General features: G+C 30.9%; 1 protein-coding gene across 1 annotated transcript; it reads right to left on the bottom strand.

The window, feature by feature from the left end:
* Positions 1-10,847: 10,847 nt before the first annotated feature.
* Positions 10,848-16,995, bottom strand: LOC111040497 (4-hydroxybutyrate coenzyme A transferase). Its single transcript, XM_022324429.1, has 8 exons — positions 16,219-16,995; positions 14,766-14,918; positions 14,559-14,707; positions 12,540-12,630; positions 12,069-12,473; positions 11,864-12,001; positions 11,646-11,795; positions 10,848-11,584 (listed from the first exon to the last, which is right to left on the bottom strand). The coding sequence occupies exons 1-8, from the start codon at positions 16,388-16,390 to the stop codon at positions 11,400-11,402; spliced, it is 1,443 nt and encodes a 480-aa protein (XP_022180121.1). The 5' UTR covers positions 16,391-16,995; the 3' UTR covers positions 10,848-11,399.
* Between the last annotated feature and the right edge of the window lie 2,319 nt (positions 16,996-19,314).

Genomic DNA, 19,314 nt, shown 5'->3' with positions numbered 1-19,314 from the left:
ATAGGTATCTAAATATATACGACTGCAACAGCGGTATAGCTGGAGTATAACGGGAGCGACTGGGTGACCCTTCGGTGGACCTTTTGTCGGACTCGGACGAGCGAGCGCGAGCGTATGCATATAAATATGTATGGGCATAATAATAATAATAATAATAATAATACGTATTATTATACTAGAGAAATATGAACAGATTATCGACGGACGGCCAGCACATGCAGTGACGACCCAAAAGCCAGGTGTGACATTTCGTCTTGTCGAAAGCTCTTTTGGTGTAGCGGTTTCGGACACGGCCCGTGGTCAGGGATACGGTACGTAGAGTCGTGCTGAGAGTCGGGTGCAGCGCACTAGCGTAAAGGTAAAGGTAGTACTACACACACACACACGGCCGCGGAAGTACACAAATCCTTTCTTTCTCCCTTCGAACGCATTGTGTTACATTGTGATGCGTCCGTCGCCGCCTTGCGCTCTGCACGCACAATAAACCGCCGCCGCGCGTCAATAATACACCGATCGGCCACGGCACGGCACCACGCCACCACCGTATACCGTGTTCGCGGTGTGAACCATCTGCGCGCCGGAGGGTGGTCCGAGATGGGGCTTGACCGGTCGATTGACTGACTAATGACCGCGGCGACCGTCCCGTCAGGTGTGCCTTGCCGCGTGTAATAATAATATACATAAATTTGTGTGTGCGTACACTATACGGCAGCAGATGCTTGCGCGCACTACATTACCATAGATCGGGGTCAGTCTGCCGTCCGCTCGGTTTTCTTTACGGCCGTCGAAACCGTTTCAAAGGATTGTCAAATCAACAAACCACCCGTCCGCCCGCCGTGACCGGTCTGTAGATGGTCTGCTGCACCGCCGCCGCCGCCGCCGCCGCCGCCGACCACTGCACGATGCCTGGTGTTTGAGGACCGCATGCACGTCACATGCACGTCACAGGTATAATAATAGACCATAATAATACTTGAAACGATTTATCGATATTATTCATGTGATATTAATATTAATGATAATTTATTAAGGTAAGGTATATAAGTAACCCAAAACTAAAAAAAAATCAGTGTAAACATGTCAAAAAAAATGGCCATGCCCTCCTCTCCTCCGTTTGTTTTGGCCAATATTTGTGTAGGGTATATTTCTATAAATTGTTTTGTAGTAAAATATTAATCTTTTTTCAATCAAGAAAATCACTGTTTACTAAATTCTAAATACAATTAAAAAAAAACAGTACAAAATCAACAAAAAAATGGTTGATACAATGATTATATTGTACCTACACTTATTATAATCGATAATCATGAGCATTTATTCGGTATCATACTTAATAGAACAAAACAAATGTTGTCTAAAATCTGAAAATCTGACTTCTTCGTTTATATTTTATTGTAATTTGTGTGATATCTTTGTGTATAATATCTAAAAATCTCATTTTTCCCAGAGTTCTTGCAGTTTATGCAATATATTATTATTATGCATAAGATGTTATACATTTATGTACAATATATCCATATGGAGGGATTTTTTAAGCATGCTCAACTACATTTTTTTCTTTAATAGTACATTTTGTTCCAATTCTGATTTTTATAATTATGGACTCCCTCAAAACTATGATGACAAGCCCCCCCCCCCCACACAAAAAAAATATAAATTCCTTCATCAAGTGAATACTAAGTAAATGTCATGTTTTTCTACAATTTTGAGATTAAGTCAAAAAAAAATCATTTTAGATTTTGTTTTTGTGGTACATTAGTAGTAGATACTGATTGGTTGAATCAGACACTATCATTATAAACATTTATTATTGTTTCCTAGAAAATGTGGTAAGTGAATTATATGAACCGGGCCAAGTAATATTTTACCACAAGTACCATCTATAAATGAAAATGTGCAGTGCGTATAATGTGTTTGGCTTCTACTTTAAAAGATTATAAGATAGATATTGATTGCAAATTATGTACCTATGATTTTAGTAAATAATAATTTGTTTCTTTTTATTGAAAGTTAGAGTTTGAGTTATGGGGTCTATTATATACGTGTTTAACCAATATTATAGGGGTCTTGAGTTCTCCCCCCCCCCCCAAAAAAAAAAATGTAGGATATTTATGCCAATAAAAGACATTATCAGAAGAAAATTCAAAATATTATGAAGCAATTCAAAGTACTTTGTTTCATTTCTACATAGATATTGTTATTTTCACAAATAAAACAAAACCATCATGTTTAATACCGTCCATAATATTGGTATCATACTTACTTTGTACTAACATTACACATGTGTTTAGGGCTTGGTGCTTTTTTTTAACAATACTTTAAAATTTAGTTTCAATAATATCGGCTGATGGCCATCGAATTTAAAATATTAACTTTTTCAAAAAATCTAATGATTTCACACATATGGTTGTAAGTTACTTATTGGATTCACGGGTACCTTGCCTAATACTACGTATACAAAAAAAGAATAAATAACAGATCATCTCTAAGCCATATTTATATAATCTAATATTTGCTATATAACATACGTTTAAACGTTAATTTAATCATTTTCAAAGTATTTAGAATTTATACTGTGATAAGTCTGCACTCTGAGTCTTAAATCTTAATATATTTATACAATATTAAATCGTAAATATGTTTATATGCGTATCTATGTATAGAATATATATTATACGTAGGCATACGCGCATAATGTGTACAGGGACTGTATAGTCCACTGTAGACATTATGCATATAGTTGCAGCATGCATAATGTTATGACGTTTTCTATATACCTACCTATACACTGGTACAGGTGATCGAATAACGGCAAAGAGCCCATTACATTTTTTCCGCGATTATTTTAATGTCTGTATATAGCTATACTTATTATTATATAGCTGCTACACAATCAACAACGCTTGTGTGAGTAAAATACTAAAAAAATGTTATCTCTATATAGTATACAGGTATAAGTATACAAATCACTTACCTCACGATCCTCAGGTCCAATATTCCTTTAAACATAAAAATAAACGTTGATACACAAAATTCGCACGCTGCACCGTCTACACCATACGTGTACGCCGAGAAAAAAAACCGTTACTCATTAGAGTCACATTTAGTCTCATTAAGAATAAAAAAACTGTCAAATCATTCGGCATGAATAAAATATATAGCTAGCAGTTGTCTGATGTGTCCGGTGATTTTTTTTCTACCATTTCAAACAACCTGTGAGATTATAGGTATATATTATAGGATTTTCGCAAAAATTATGCAAATTTAAACGTTGAACTGCATTCATCGAACTGTGAACATTTTCCGAACATTAATAGTCATTTATCCACACGTCGTGCTCGTGCTCAACAGCATTCGTGCTCCAAGTGATAAATAGTTGCATAATAACAACCGAAAAACATCTACAGTTGCAGTGCTAGCTCTTATTTAGTATCTATGTATTTGTTCAAAAAGTTTATTTATGACGCTCCAAAAATACAGTTACAATTATTAAATTGATAGTTATTTTGACTATATATATTATAAATATAAATATTATAGTAAAAAATAATAATTGTAAATTCAAATGTATTATTTACATATTATAATGTATTTATTTGTGCACGATAACCAAAATAAAACTGAGTAGAACTTACTAAGGTATTAATGTATAATCAACAGGGGTTGATAGGGAGTTTTTTTGTTACTTAAGTATATATTTTTTATAAAAGGGCCACTAAAGGGAAAAATTATTTAACCACTTATTAACACATACCTATTCAATAAAACAATTTAACATTAACTAATAACTATATACTAGAATCAGGGTTTGGAAAGAACGTCGTTCGTGAACGCACGTTCATTTGTTCAGGATCATATTAAGGGAACGATACTCGAATGTCACTCGTTTTATTCAAATTGAACTTAAACATGAACGACATTTGTATTTTAATGAATTCGATCTATTTTTATTTATGATATTCGATTTATTTACCATTTATTAAATATATGTTTAAAATAAATAAATAAATTATATTATAATAAGTACTTTCTTATTATAATTTCTATAATAAACAAATTTAAAAAAATTAAATAAACTACCCAGTGAAAGCATTCATTTTTTCAATGAACACGAACGCGTTCATTTGATAAAAATACGAACATAAACGTGAACGAATTCATTTTTTTAGTGGACGTCCGAACATTGACTCGAATATAATAATAATAAACTATAAAATAACGCTCATTAATACAAAACATATAAATACTTTTTCAGTAATATTTTAATTTTAAAACAATCATAATTTTTCTGACACTAAAATTTGAATTGAAACCAATTATTTCATCCAAAAACAACTTCTTTTGAATTCAAAGTTCAAACTCTTATAAAAAAATGTTAGTAGGTATATTATTTTCAGGCTTTTTTACTCACAAATTAAAATCTTATCTTACTTAGGTATAAATTGAATGGAAACTTAAAGACGAGAATTTCAAATGTCTATGTAGCTTATATAATATATATAGTTCCAAAAGAGCTGAAATATTTGTTAAATTGCATCATGTCTAGAAGATCCTAATATAAATATCAAGTCTCTATAAGACTATTTGTTTTTTAATTGCACCAAAATCGATTTTGTCAAACACTGGTTTTGCATAAATATTTTTATTATTTTGTAATTTTGTTTTCCGTGATTAGTAAAGTACTGAGAAATGTATGTTATTATGACCCAAAGTACAGACATCTAGAATATAGTACATCAACATTGCCACCACAACCCTCCCTCTAAGCGACTAAGAGGAAGATTTATCAACTATGAAAACATCATTGTTAAACGAATAGGTACACTAACGCTATGCTTAAAAAAAAAAAATAGTTGTACCAGGTGTCCAGGTGGGGCCACCGGCATTAACATTAACTATAAAATTCCTCTTTTCCTGTGGACAAACTCCCCGGTTTCCCGTGCTTCCATATTTCTACGGAATTTCGATATCACACGAAACAAATATTTTATCCCTAAGGCGGCATTTAAATATTATATTATATCCTGCACTAGTAAACAGCAGGAAGACGATAATATTTCTAGTTACATGTTTTATGTACACACCAAAGTCGGAAAGATTGGTATCAGAATAAAAATAAATACCGAAAATTAAAATATGCAGTGGGAATTATGAATAGACATTTAAGATATTAAGAAAAAATATACATTGAACGTACGTAAAATGTATAACGATAGCATAATTATAATATTCTAAAGAATAATGGCTTTGAATTCCGTAGTTTTGACTTAAATAATTATTATATTATATATACCTACCTATACGCCTATGTTCCATTAATTAAGAAATATTGTTTGTATACCTAATATTTGCTTTAATCGTTTTTAGGTACTTATTAACTATTTTTCACTCCTATCAAAATGTTAATCATTCTATAAATGAATGCGATAACGTCTGTATCTATATCCAGCGATTATCGTGGATCTTATACATTAATAGGGCTATATATAGGAGTGTAGGATTTAAACAAAATAATAACTAATTGCAGGTAAGTTAGAGATGCATCGCAGTAGCATTTATTTCCAATAGTAGAGGTATTGGGTATATTACTATATTGTTAATTTTCTATGCGTGTCTAAATGTGGTATTATGTTTTTGTATCATTGTTAGATACCCATAATAGTTAAGTTAAGTTAAAGAAGTGTTAAAAAATGCCGAAAGTTCAGCCTTCGTTTTCACGATCTTTATTTTTTTCCACGACCTATCCCGGGTCAAATAACTAGTACAACAGTCAGCAGGTACCCTCAAAAGTATTGGTTTTCTAAAATCAAATATCAATGGTACAACGCGTACAACTACTTGGTACAATAACATAATATGTAATATACGATGTATATATATATACATTATAATATTATTCGTATACCCAATAAATATCGATTATTTTTTTTAATCCTACAATTCGTGCGAGGACATATTAAAGATACTCTCCCGTGGATAATAATACGATATATTTTATAAATCGAAATACCGCAGTGTGCCCACGCCATAATACACGCCATTCGAATAAATATTTACCCGATTACGAGTAGGATGAGCGTTACAATTTACAAAGGGTGTTATTTATGCGCACGTATATTATATTATATAATATGGTTCAAGTGCGGGCCAATAAATCGTGTGATACAAACGTGAGAGGGACCGTCGCGTCAGTACTCAAGACCTCTCAAAAACCAACCCTTGGTCCCTCCAGTGCCCGCCACCCCCGCGGGCTCTTATAATCGTATACATGTATAGAGTATTATATTAATAATATTACATGTATTATACCCATACAATTATGATCATTTTGTGGGCAACGAAGTGTGGGTAGGTACTTATGAACGTAGTCGTGTTACTATAATATTATATAATATACCCTCGGATACTATAATACAATATTATTATACTAAATTAATCCTGTGATTGTGCGTTACATCGCTTATGACGTATTTATATTTTTAAGAAATGCAATTTTTGTCCGATGGTAACCTATACGACCATAATATTCCCATATATATTTATACATTACCCGTTATTTTAATTGAAGCCTCGCTGAAGTATATAATTATACTAATTTGCCAAAACTCTGTATAATAAGCATTGATTCAATTATTTCACTTTGAGAGGGGGGATGATAATTTGTTATATGGGGGAGGCTTCACTGGGATCCCTCTTATAATATTGGTATGCTGATGATGTGCAGAGTAGGTGCCTATAATATATAACGATTCGCCAAACATGATACTCCCCCAAATGTTTTCCTTTAATAATTTATTTATTTTAAATTCTGATGTTTGGAATTTTTGAGTATGTATGCTTAAAAAAATATTAGAGTAAACAATCTATAAGGATCATATTCTCAAGCAGTTATTAGACTTTTCATGTTTATTTTTTTCAAACGAAAACTATCATTTTTATTGTAAATTGTTAAGGAGATTCGTATCAGCCATGTACCAGTCACTTCATCACTTGCCTTCGACATATTATATATGCGACCTGCAATAATACCACACCAGGTTGGTAATTGCAATTACCATGGTATTCCCTGGTAATGATATTATGGACTCGCCGTGAATATTAAGAATAAATAACTGAAATAAAAATAATAAATGTTTATTATTAAAGAATAAATAAAATATTTTCAATGACAGTACCTAGTAAGCAGCATACATTATTGTTGTTTGTCCAAATGAAAATTTAAGTAAAAAAAAAAATTTCAAGGATGAAATGACGCCCGCATGTTGGTATAAAATTTTCCTCGTTTTAGTACTTAGGGACCAAGTGTGATATTTTACGTTGAATGATACTGCGTAAGTATTATATTATGCATAAACAAATACTCAAATTAAAAAAAAAATTATGCAAGACCATACAAGAGTCACAGCTACTCACAAGGGCCGTGGGTTTATATTCCCTCTTCATATTATATAGATACTTGAAAGCAACAATAAATCATCACATCGAGGGCGTAACCTACATGTTTACACGAAAATGGTCAAGATGTCGTTATCATATATTCATATGAACAAGAAAACCTGGGTTATGGAGTCCGCGCAGAATTGAAATTTCAACGTTAAAAATGTTTTCATGTACTATTAAAATTTAGTTAAAAACTTACACGTAGCACTCAAATTGATAATAATATGTACTATAATACCCATATGGGTCTTTAAATTCACTTTAATATTAAAAAAAACACAGTGAAATGGATTATTATGAACGTATTACCGACGAATTGGTATGTATTATATTATGCGTCAGTAAGATCACACATTAAAATAAACCTATATAAATGTAATACCAATATAGCATGTAAGCTATAATCCATGTATAGGTAATAGGTAGTAGGTACTCATAGGTCATAGAAATTGTATTACATTTTTTTGAAAAAATTCAAAATAGCTATTTTGAGAATTTAATCTGTAGACAAATTTTGATTGTAAAACACGTTTGTTTAAGTCGAGTAGGTATTTTTCACAATTTTCGAAGTAATTTAATTTTAAACGTACCAAATAACTTTACAAAATAACTTTTTTGGTGACATAATAAGTATACTTGTTAATTAATAATCAATTATCCACATAATTTTCATAAATTTTTTCATACGTTTAACAATTTAACTAGTATCAATTTTTTATTTTTATTCGTCAGGTCTTTTTTTTACATCCTGTATACTTAAATACTTATGGATATAGAAACAAAATAAAAATCTTGGAAAGGCACTTTGCTGTATAGTAGTATAGTATCTAGTATCTACCTACATTCGTATGTATCAACGGTACCTCTTTAATTAATAGTATTTGATCAAATTTTTAATCAAATGATAACTCATTGTATACGTCCATAAGCAAATACGGACAATAACATTAAATATCTACAATAACAACTTATGAGGAACCTTGTATTAAGTTTTAGACCTTAGATGTACCTATAAAGAAAATTGTCTATGCATTTTTCACTAGGTATTGGTCACAACGTACATAATTTTTCAAGTTATCACGATCTTGCATAGTTTTGTCGAAATTCTAACTATACAAAAGCTCAGTAAAAACTATTGTGGATTTTATTTTATTGTCAATAAAAGAAAAATAACTGAAAATATCAAACGTGCAAAATGTCCCCGGACAATTGTTTGAAAGGCGCCCTTAAATAAATTCTATATAATATATTAAATACTTTTTATACTTACCTGCATATTTCATTCAAAATCTCATAATTATGAATAGGTAAAGGATTGCACTTGCAATTGAATACAGCAATTTATTATTATTATTTACAATGAATATGTATTAAAATTATTTCTCTAATCTTAAAATATAATAATGATACATATTTTTAAAATATACATTTTCTCTAGATTTTAAATTCTAAAACCTTTGTACAACTATCCAAAATTAAAACTGCGGTCCTAACATCTCCTTTTAAACTTTGCATTGACAAGGTTAACTTTTGATAAAATATTTTGCAAAAAACGCAACAAAACTAAAATATCGAACCTCTCTATGGATTTAATTAATGAATTAGCTTCAGAAATAATTAAATGATCAGAAGTATTTAATTCAGTTAATTCTATTTGTGCATCTATTATTTGTGAGATTTCGTTTTTAATAGCATTAATACAATCTATGTTACATCCCCATCGAGTTTCACATAGGAGGCAGGGGCTTAACAGTTAATGATTTTACATGCTTCTTTTAAGATGTGCCAACGTCCAACAGATGCAAAGAATAAAACATTAATTCTTTGAATCGTCTCCAAAAAAGTTCTTTGACTCATTAGAACAATAAACACTGTCTCTGACTACTCACTGAGTGGCAACCACTTGGCATTAAAAAGCTCGAAAATTAGTTCTTAATATTCGTGCTTGAACGCCATTATTTTTGTCCTTCGTATTTGCCCCATTTTCATGTCCCTGGCCTCTACAATTGAAATACGTTTTTGGTTTTTTATTAGTTTTAAATTATTTGTAATATTTTAGTGGAAAGTGACTTATTATTAAAATCTATATAAAAATTATGTAACAGAATTTTCTGTCGTGGATAATTCAGCTAATATTATATTATTGTCAATTTGGATAAACATTACAATTAAATGTATAAAGTATTCATAAGGATACTCCTATAGCGTAAGGAGCCTCAATAAAATTAGCGCCCCAGGCAACTGCGCAGGACTGTACCTGAACCGTGTAAAACAAGCAAATTTTGACCCAGTCATCCAGGCTTTCTTCTTTAATAAAAATTGTAATTATAATTAATACATTTATATTAATTCATTCATATATCTTTGTTTGTCAAATTCAATACCTAATAGTTTCAATCTAATTTGGATGGAATGCTGATTACTATTAAGTAGGCACCTCCCTAACTGTCTTTTGAATTGCATATTATAATAAATAACATTGTACTTTTTAAGCTATTAAAAATTAAAAATTACATTGTACCGTAGTGAATAGTAATATGGTCAATGAGTTTGACATAGGTACCATATAATATTGTACCTACTACCCTTTGACGTGCTCAGCTTTTTTGAAAGTGGAGAGTATATGCATTTTTGACTATTCTCAGAACATCCTCTACAGTAGTAAATAATAAATATACTTCTATTTATTATTATAAATTTAATATGACAAAAATTCAGCCAAGGGGGGGAGGGGATATATCCCTGCTATTGCAATGCCAAGAGACTTTTTGATAGCTTTGATACCTACTCAATTTTCTTTATTTTAAGTATTCATTATATTTATGCTTTGATTAAATGACAGAAAACCTGATTCAAGGAAGTACACAGACGCTGATTGGACGAATATAATATAAATGTCATTATGTAAATTCACCTACAAATATTTTTGAAACCTCAACAAATACTTATAAAAATAAGTGGGAGCGAGTAAGGTTTGCAGCCACTGAACTTTCTATGTAACAACATTTTCAAACTGATTATATTGGTACAATACTATGCAAAATACTCTGTGATTAAAGTATATAAGGATTAAGTTTATGGTAAAATTAATTCATTTCAAAACGTATACATGTATTCCATTTTGCAACACTTAAACTAAATTAATCACTGACAAGTGATAGTTAGGTAAAATTACTCAAACAAGTATTTTTCACAGTTAAATTGTATTTATTTTAACATCAATAATACAATCAACTTAATTGTTTAATATTGACACATCAAAAAAACAATTATTTATCAAAATATATCAGTTTTAAATAATAGCCCTATTTGTATTAAGTTTTAACCATTAACCATTTTTTTGGTAATTTTTTTTTTCCAAAACTGAATATATTATTTAAAAGGTTATGTTAAACATTAAAACATACTTCAGATTTGATGCTATTTTTAATAAAATAATAAACATTACAATTTGAATAAGTAGTTTACACATAATAGTCAAAATACATTTATTATTATTTATTTTTATGAAAATAGAATACCTTATTTAATTATTGATTATAGCAACAGATTAGGTATAATCTGAATGACCAATCAAAATTATAAGATTTTAGTTTTTTGTAATAACATTGAGATCCACAACACTATTTCTGTTTTACATAGAAATATACATCATGTTAAGAAAATTATATTTACCTCATTAATTTATTTATGGAGAATATTGAGAATATTTTTAAATAAACATTTTATTAATGACTCAATAACATATGCAAGTTTTTAGTAAAAAAAAATAATTAAAAAATAAACCAATTATGAATTACCACAGAGTAAAAAATGTATGATACATCAATATTTTATACTCAATATGATATTAAGCATATGAACAAGAATACATCATAATATTACTCGGGTAAATAAATTATTAATTAAACAAAAATAATAATACATTGAAATATTGAATAAACAATATAAAATAATGCTCATGCACTCGGCATAACTTTTAAACGGTTAAATGATTCTTTTTCTAACCATTCTCTGTGGTCAGGGTGGGCTATATTTATCAAGGCATGTGCTCGTTGTCTCAAACTCTTCCCAAATAATGATGCAACACCGAATTCAGTTACAACATAATGTGCATGTGCACTGGTAGTAACTACCGTAGCTCCTATAAAATAGTTACATGACATTAGTGTTAAAAATATATGTGTACACTTAATATATTTTACCTTCTTGAATTTTAGGCACAATTTTACTACTTGGCAAACCTCTGGCATCCTTAGTCTTGGGATTCACAGAACCTAGAGCAATAATAGGTTTACCCTTACCATCGAAACCTTCAGCGGCTCCTCTAATGAAATCTACTTGACCACCATACCCTAAAAAAGATATTAATTAACCACTATTCATTATCATTTATTAGCTTATTTTCTTATATTTTATTTACCCGAGTATAATCTATATCCAATAGATCCAGACACAATTTGTCCAGTCAAGTCTACTTCAATACAAGAATTAATTGCAGTCATTTTTGGTTGTTGAGATATTATATGTACATTATTGGTATATGATACTTGCCTCATACCTACAAAATATTTATACAATTAGGTATATATTTATACACATTAATCAATCAATTAAAAATGCATTACATATTAATGGATTGTTGTCAACAAAATCATACAACTTCTTGTTCCCCATTAAGAAACTTGTTACAATTAGTCCTTTATCAAATGTTTTATTATGATTGGTTATAACCCCAGAGTTGACTAGATCAATAACACCAAGACTGAACATTTCTGAATGGATTCCTAAATCCTTGTGATCTTTTAGACAGGTGAGTGTGGCATCTGGAATTGCACCAATACCCATTTGCAGAGTGGCACCATCTTCAACAAGGTTATCAGCAATATGTTTGCCAATAGCTGTTTCAGTAGGGTTTGGATCTTTGTGTTCATGAGCTGGTAATTCACGGTCATGTCTAACAGCATAATCAATATGTGATTGATGGATGATAGCTTCACCAAATGTGCGTGGTATACATTTATTTACTTGTGCTAAATTTAAAAAAAAAACATCACAAAAATATAGGAGTTTAAATGTTAAATCAATATTTGGCTTACCAATAATTATTTTTGATTTCCCTAAAGCTGAACGAATGCAATCCACACTTGTTCCAAGACTGCAAAAACCGTGATGATCAGGAGGTGATACCTGAAATAAATAATCAAATTAAACGGTTTCACTAGAAAAGCAAAATAAGCTTAAATTAAAAATATTTATATTGTTTTTATAGAACTTTGAACTAATATAATAATATTATAGTTCATTATAAATAAAACCCGATTGTTTTATAGATAATGTTATGTAATATTATAAATGTCTCAACAAATTGATATTTGATACTTAATTACTTTAATTACAGACAACATTACGAAGACGTAACACTGGCATTTGTTGTCTTCGTCTCACAAGATGTACGTAACATACCAAAATTACTCTCAGCAGATTACATATAACTTCATTCATAATTGGAGTGAATCGATGAAATTTGATGGTGAGAAAATTATCTGTGTTAGTAGTTTAGTTTTTTGATAGTTAAATTTTCAAGTGAGTTATGAGCATTTTTAACTTACGCTATACTATACACGCATAACTTGCTAAAAAAATTGAACTATCGAAAAAAAATAACATAAAAACACAGATAATGTTCTTACCATCAAGTTTCATAATAGGTCAATTCACTCTAAGTTTAAACTAACGAAGCTGCATGTGTTCTGCTGAGCATAAATTTGCTATGTTACGCACTTGTAAAATAGAGACAACAAATGCCACTGTTACATACTCTTAATATGATTTGTTAACAAAAGTTTTTGGTTATATTTTATTGTAATATATAACCCTCTTAAGAGATGAAATATTGTTTTTACAAAACACATAATATTGTTTTTAATCTTAGTTAATATTTGATAATATCTATATTTTGGTAAAATAGTGAAGACCATTTCACCATTATCCCTTTTAAATCTATTGTGTATAAACTATAGAGAGTTAATATTTCATACAAATAATCATATATATTTTATTACTCATTCAATTGCAAGTATAATGATACAATTTAATTTAAAATAATAGTGTTCAAAGGTTAAAACTTAATATGCACTTATTATTAAGTAATAAAAAATAAATTTGAATTTGATTAAAATGTGTATATTATTTATTTTCATAAATTGACTACTAATACATGAATACTATTGTTTATGTTCATTTTTTAACAAAAATAGCATTTATCAATGATCTTAGGTCCAATGTTCAATTTTAGAAACTTTCTCACATTAAAATATAAAGAAATATCTAAATATAATAAAATAGTCTATATCCTGATAGTAAAATTAGTGAGATAAGTGATTACTATAAACTAAATATTTTATTACACTATTTGCACTGTAAGTTATTACTTCACCTCTATTACAAATGTTATCTCTATTTTTATTCTTTGATAACTTTTACCTAACCCGACTATAAGTCATTCAATTATTAAATAATTAAAATTATATTTATTAATTATTTTGAATCTCATAAACCTACATAGTAAATAGAAGAACGGTAAACTTATTTTTTTTATAGTAAAAAGTGGCCACAAATCTCAAGGACAGTTTGCTTAATAATATTTATTTTTAATAATAAATGCCTGTTTTAACGAAATATAAAAATTGGATGTTTTTACTTTTACAATATGTAAAACAACGGCTATTAATAAAAATAAATTGAAGTTTATTAATACCATGGAACAACTTTCAAATGAATCAAGATAATTTATGTAAATATAAATAATATTTACAATAACCATTAAACCCAAAAATATAATCTTCCTACAAAATTGTATGTTAAATTATAATGAAATTAAAATATATGACTTATTATGTAAATATAAACAGGTTATGATTCTAAGCTTAAAATAAAAAACAAAGTAATTGCTTGCAGCTATACAAATAATAAATACTAACTATAACTAACTGAGACTTTTGTCACTATTTTATATCTTATTAAGGTTATAATTAAATGACGATGAATGGTTATGGTCAAAATGGATAACAAACAGCACTGTGGCCTTTGAATAAATATTAGTCTAATTTCCTTACCGAGATAATTGATACATCTACTGGTATAACATTTCGTTCAAATACATAGGGTATATCATGTAAAAATATTGGTACAGCATCACCACGACCTTCATTTATACACTTCCTCATATTGGAACTAATAAAAAAAGCCATTGGTCGAAATATTCCTAAAATAAGAAATTGTTTTAAATGTTTGAATTATAAAACTATAAACATTTTGCTCACCTTCACATTCTGGGGCTGAATAAGGAGATTCAAACTCAGTATGAATACTACATACACGTATATTTTTTAATTGCTTTTGTTTTCCATGATCAGTCATGCTACGGAGGATTTCAATTGGTGTAGTAGCAGCACCACTCACAAAAACTGTGTCACCTGTAAACAAAATACATTTTTAGAACTGAAATAACCAAAAAGCGTCTAATTAATACAATTTACATTAATGTTCTCATTTGTTATTTGTTTCTCATTCTACAAAGTAATTATTAAAATATAATAAATAACATTATTATTCAAGTTGAAATAAAAATACTCTGAATTTTAATAACAACTTTTAATTGCATCTATCAACTATTGTCTATTTGTACAACTACACTGCGTCACTGTATATCTACTAATATCTACTCTAATACATTTTTCTAGTTTGTAATTTCTATTTTTAATAGGAATGTGAATACTATCTTTATTAGATACTCTGTGAAAAGTACATAGGAATTTATTTACTTATATCAATATTTCTCAGGCATATAGTTGTCAGTTTTGCCATAAATAATATTTTAATTTTATGCAAATTATAAAACTTTGAGGTGCAATAATTATATTTCCTATTATCTTCATTGAAAAAAAGTACATATTTCCAGTTTCAATGTTGGTTTATATAATAATGTTGAATTAAAATGAATTTCAAATTTGCATAACACAATTTTGTTACTTTAACCTTGACAATTTATACCTATATGAAACCGGACACAAAATTATTTTCAACTCAGCATGAGAAAGAAAAATATTGCTTAATATGTACACCTAGTTTGTAAAAAACCTTTTGAATCAATTTGTATTGATTGTCTTAGTATGTAGTAGTGTAATGTGTACATTTACCTATCAATGATGTTAGTTATAATGTAAAAGTTCAAAGGGTCAAGAAAATAATGATTTAAAGTGAACAATTGTTACACGGCTGGTTAGTGACACGAGCTGCTTAATATTTCTCAAACATAAATAATATTACCCACGGACAGAAAAGTTTTTGTATAGGGGCATACTTAAAGCCTTATAGTCATAGAGTAATGTAATATAATACCTATATCATTATCATAACCTGTCAACTGTGATTGAATTTAGTAATGATAATCAGATGGACCTCCACCCAAAAAATTGAAATTTTTCAAGCGTTTTTGTAGCGTTAGGAATTGCTACGGATAGGATTGTCTTAACCATACAACCCCCCCCCCCCTAAAAAATATATTATCAAATCACCCAAACCAAGGGTATAGTATACGCATAGACTTTAGACACACTTATTACATTTTTCACTACAGGGTTATTACTTATTACTACCACAAGTTATAAAATAGTATCACGGGACCGAAGCTCCCCCCCCCCCCCCTCACCATGAAAATGTTGCATATTTGCGACAGGGACAGACAATTAGCGAGAACTGAAAATGCACTATTACCGGACTTGATGCACTGGACGGCTTCGTCGGCGTTCACCCACTTGGGCTCGCGGTCCAATACCTGCGACACTTGGGGCGTGTACGTGAAATACGTCTTCGGGCCCACCCGACCGGTCAGTGAGTTCCATATCTTGGCCCTTAGTCCGATCCTGTTCACGGCCGAAACCGACATTACGGGCAGTGCGCGAGGACGAGTAAACGGAACGGCGGAGGGATGGTGAGAAGATAATGATATCGATGAATCGCGGGGGAAGGTTTAGCAATCTCTACAGAGTGTAATGCATAGACAAATGATAAAAGACGCGGCGGCCGACGGTGGGTCAGTGGGTGACGACGACGCTGCGGCAGCGGTCAGCTGTTGTGACGAGTGGACGGGTGGGTGTGGGTAGCGGATGCGGAGTGAGGACTGAGGACACGAAAATACGAAACACGACGAACGCGATCGGCGGACGAGATTTGCAGTCGGTTCGGACGACACGGAGCAATTAAACGGATAAAACGAAATCGACTATCAGTCGTTTATTCGTTAACTCGTATTTGCCACCACCAAAGACAAAAGCGCGCGCGCCGACTGCCGAGCACGAATTAAGTACGACGATATTGTATTAATGATTGATACTTCGATATTCAATTCGTGATAGCGATTGACGAGTACTGAGTAGCGAGTACCTATACGCAGAAGTGCAGTGCTAACGACGGCCTGCGGACGAGTTGGAGACGTGACAAGCCGCGGTTAAGGGGGTGGTAATCGTAGGGACATGTGCACGTCACGACAATATATTAAACATTAATCGTAATTAGTAATAAGTATTACGTCGAACTTGATAATCGTCTGTATTTAGTTGGAACGTACAAAAGTTTTCGATTGGACGGTGCCGTCGGTGACGTCAGCCGCTAAGTTTGCAATCGGCGCAAAAATGTAATAATCGTATTTTGTTTTTCCGCATCGAACGGGAAAAAAGTAAAAACCCGTGGCACATACATAGTTTTGCGTAGGTGTAGAAGACGGACTAACGAGCGTCATTTGTGCCGACCAACTGCACCAAGGCTACCGAACAGATTAAAGTCCCGGAAGCGAACGCGTTAATATTTATTATTATTGTTACACCTTATCATCATTAACAACAACAACAACAACAACAACAACAACAAACGCCTCGGCTGTAATCTGATCGATTCGGGTCAAACAGTGCACGGGGGAATACGTTGTGTAAACGTTTCATAATAACACACACGTATAAATTATACCACTCTGAATATTAATAGAACGCCTGAACGCGTAATTGGACCAATGTGCCGGAGTACCTCGGACACTTAATTAGTAGTCCGATGACCATAGGATATAGGAAATTTTAAATTGTTATTACCTACAGGCTACAAAGTACAGCAACAAAAGAGATAAAGATTTAAGAGGATGTCAGCGCACTGTTTGTTTTCTCTCTCACTGCCCTCTGACCCATCACGCGTATCATAAACAAGACGTGAAGAATGAAGAGTCATTCTTTTTGTGTTTTTGAATAATTTTAGAGTAAAATTACTCATCACAAAATCGATAGAAAACACAATTTTTGAGGGAATGACATCGATTTGTCTCATTAATATTATCTTAAAAGAATTTAATCATAATTTAAATTAACAATTTTTATTTTTAAGTGGAATACGAAGTCAAGTAATAGTAAAATATAAATCGATATGTCATTCGCAATATTATTCTCTACAATGTTTGTAATAGGTGATTTTACTCTAAGATTACTCAAAAATAATAAAAAAAGATTTTAAGTGAAAGCTTATCTATGTTGTAAGTGGGTCGGAACTCGGAAGATACTGAACTGAAGGTCTAAGAAAACAAATATTGCGTTGACATTAATTTGAATTGATATCCTCTTAATATCATAATAATAATATAATCTATTAGATATGTGGTACGGGCGTACGGCCGTAAATCATTAGCTGTAATCTGAATTGATGTTTATTCTATAAATAGTCGTGCGCATACCTATGTGTAGGGGGGGGGGGTAAGCAAATGATAATACTTTTAAGTTTAAAGTTTACCCAAAAAACAATTAAAGTATTACATACCTACTTAAATTTACCTACTGCTCATCCATTACTAAGATTTCTTCATAATTAATTTTTTTTAGAGCACAATAAAATTCTAATCCAATATGAAAAATAATAATTGGACAATAATTTAAGTATAAAATAAAAAATTATTTGGTGGTACCTAACCATTAATTGTCAATTTATTATAAATTGTTATTATTTATCAACCATTCAGGTGTACTACAGTTTAAATTTAAACTAACACTTCTGCTTGTTTTTTACACAGTGAGTAAATACCTAATCACGACCCTGTATGGCCGTATTAGAACAAGGGGGGATACAGAAGGGTGCATGGGAGAGGGGAGGGGAAAGTGCCCGTCGCCCGTAGTCAAAGTTTATCCGTTTAGGCCGTAGCACCCCATGTTTTTTAATCATAATATTTTAGTTGAAAATTATAATTTTCAAAGTTTGCACTGCAGAAAACAATCCCCCCTTTCTCAGAAAAACGTCCCCAGTTGCGCTTATGAATAACATCGGAAAATACCAAGGTAGTCCTGCGCTTAGAGTTGAGGGCTCCATACACAGTCAATATTATTGAATATCACGATTAAGGGATTAGGGTACATCTTTCATCGTGTTGAACATCAATAAAAACCCTTCTATAAATATCAAAACGATTTTGACATTTTCAATGTATTGAACATACCTTAAATATAACCAAAGCAATATATCAATAATATTGTCCAAGGCCGTAACTGGAAATTAATTTCAGGGGGGTTTTAAGCAAAAAAAAAATGTGTTCTAATTTTATTATAATATTTTATAGGTAATTTAATATAGTGTAAAAATTTCGGGGGGGTTGACCCCCCCCCCACATACGACCTTGATATTGTCAGTAGACAGTACCCAGTAAACATGTCAAGGCTACGAGACGTCAAACTTGGGTATATATGTCTATGTGGAAGTCTCGAATCAGTCGAATGTCTATGAATTATTTACGTCTAGTAGAATACTTCTATTAGACATATAAAACAATGATTATTGTAAACGTAT

Source organism: Myzus persicae, unplaced genomic scaffold, assembly GCF_001856785.1.
Source record: "Myzus persicae strain clone G006 unplaced genomic scaffold, MPER_G0061.0, whole genome shotgun sequence".
Taxonomy (NCBI): domain Eukaryota; kingdom Metazoa; phylum Arthropoda; class Insecta; order Hemiptera; family Aphididae; genus Myzus; species Myzus persicae.
Note: the sequence above shows the minus strand (reverse complement) of the source record. Positions and strands in the feature narration are given on the sequence as shown.

Coding starts and splice junctions, on each gene's coding strand:
- LOC111040497 (XM_022324429.1), bottom strand. CDS start 16,390: ATGTCGGTTTCGGCCGTGAACAGGATCGGACTAAGGGCCAAGATATGG. Junction 12,002..12,068: donor TGACAACAATCCATTAATAT/GTAATGCATTTT, acceptor AATATTTTGTAG/GTATGAGGCAAGTATCATAT. Junction 11,796..11,863: donor TGGATATAGATTATACTCGG/GTAAATAAAATA, acceptor TATCTTTTTTAG/GGTATGGTGGTCAAGTAGAT.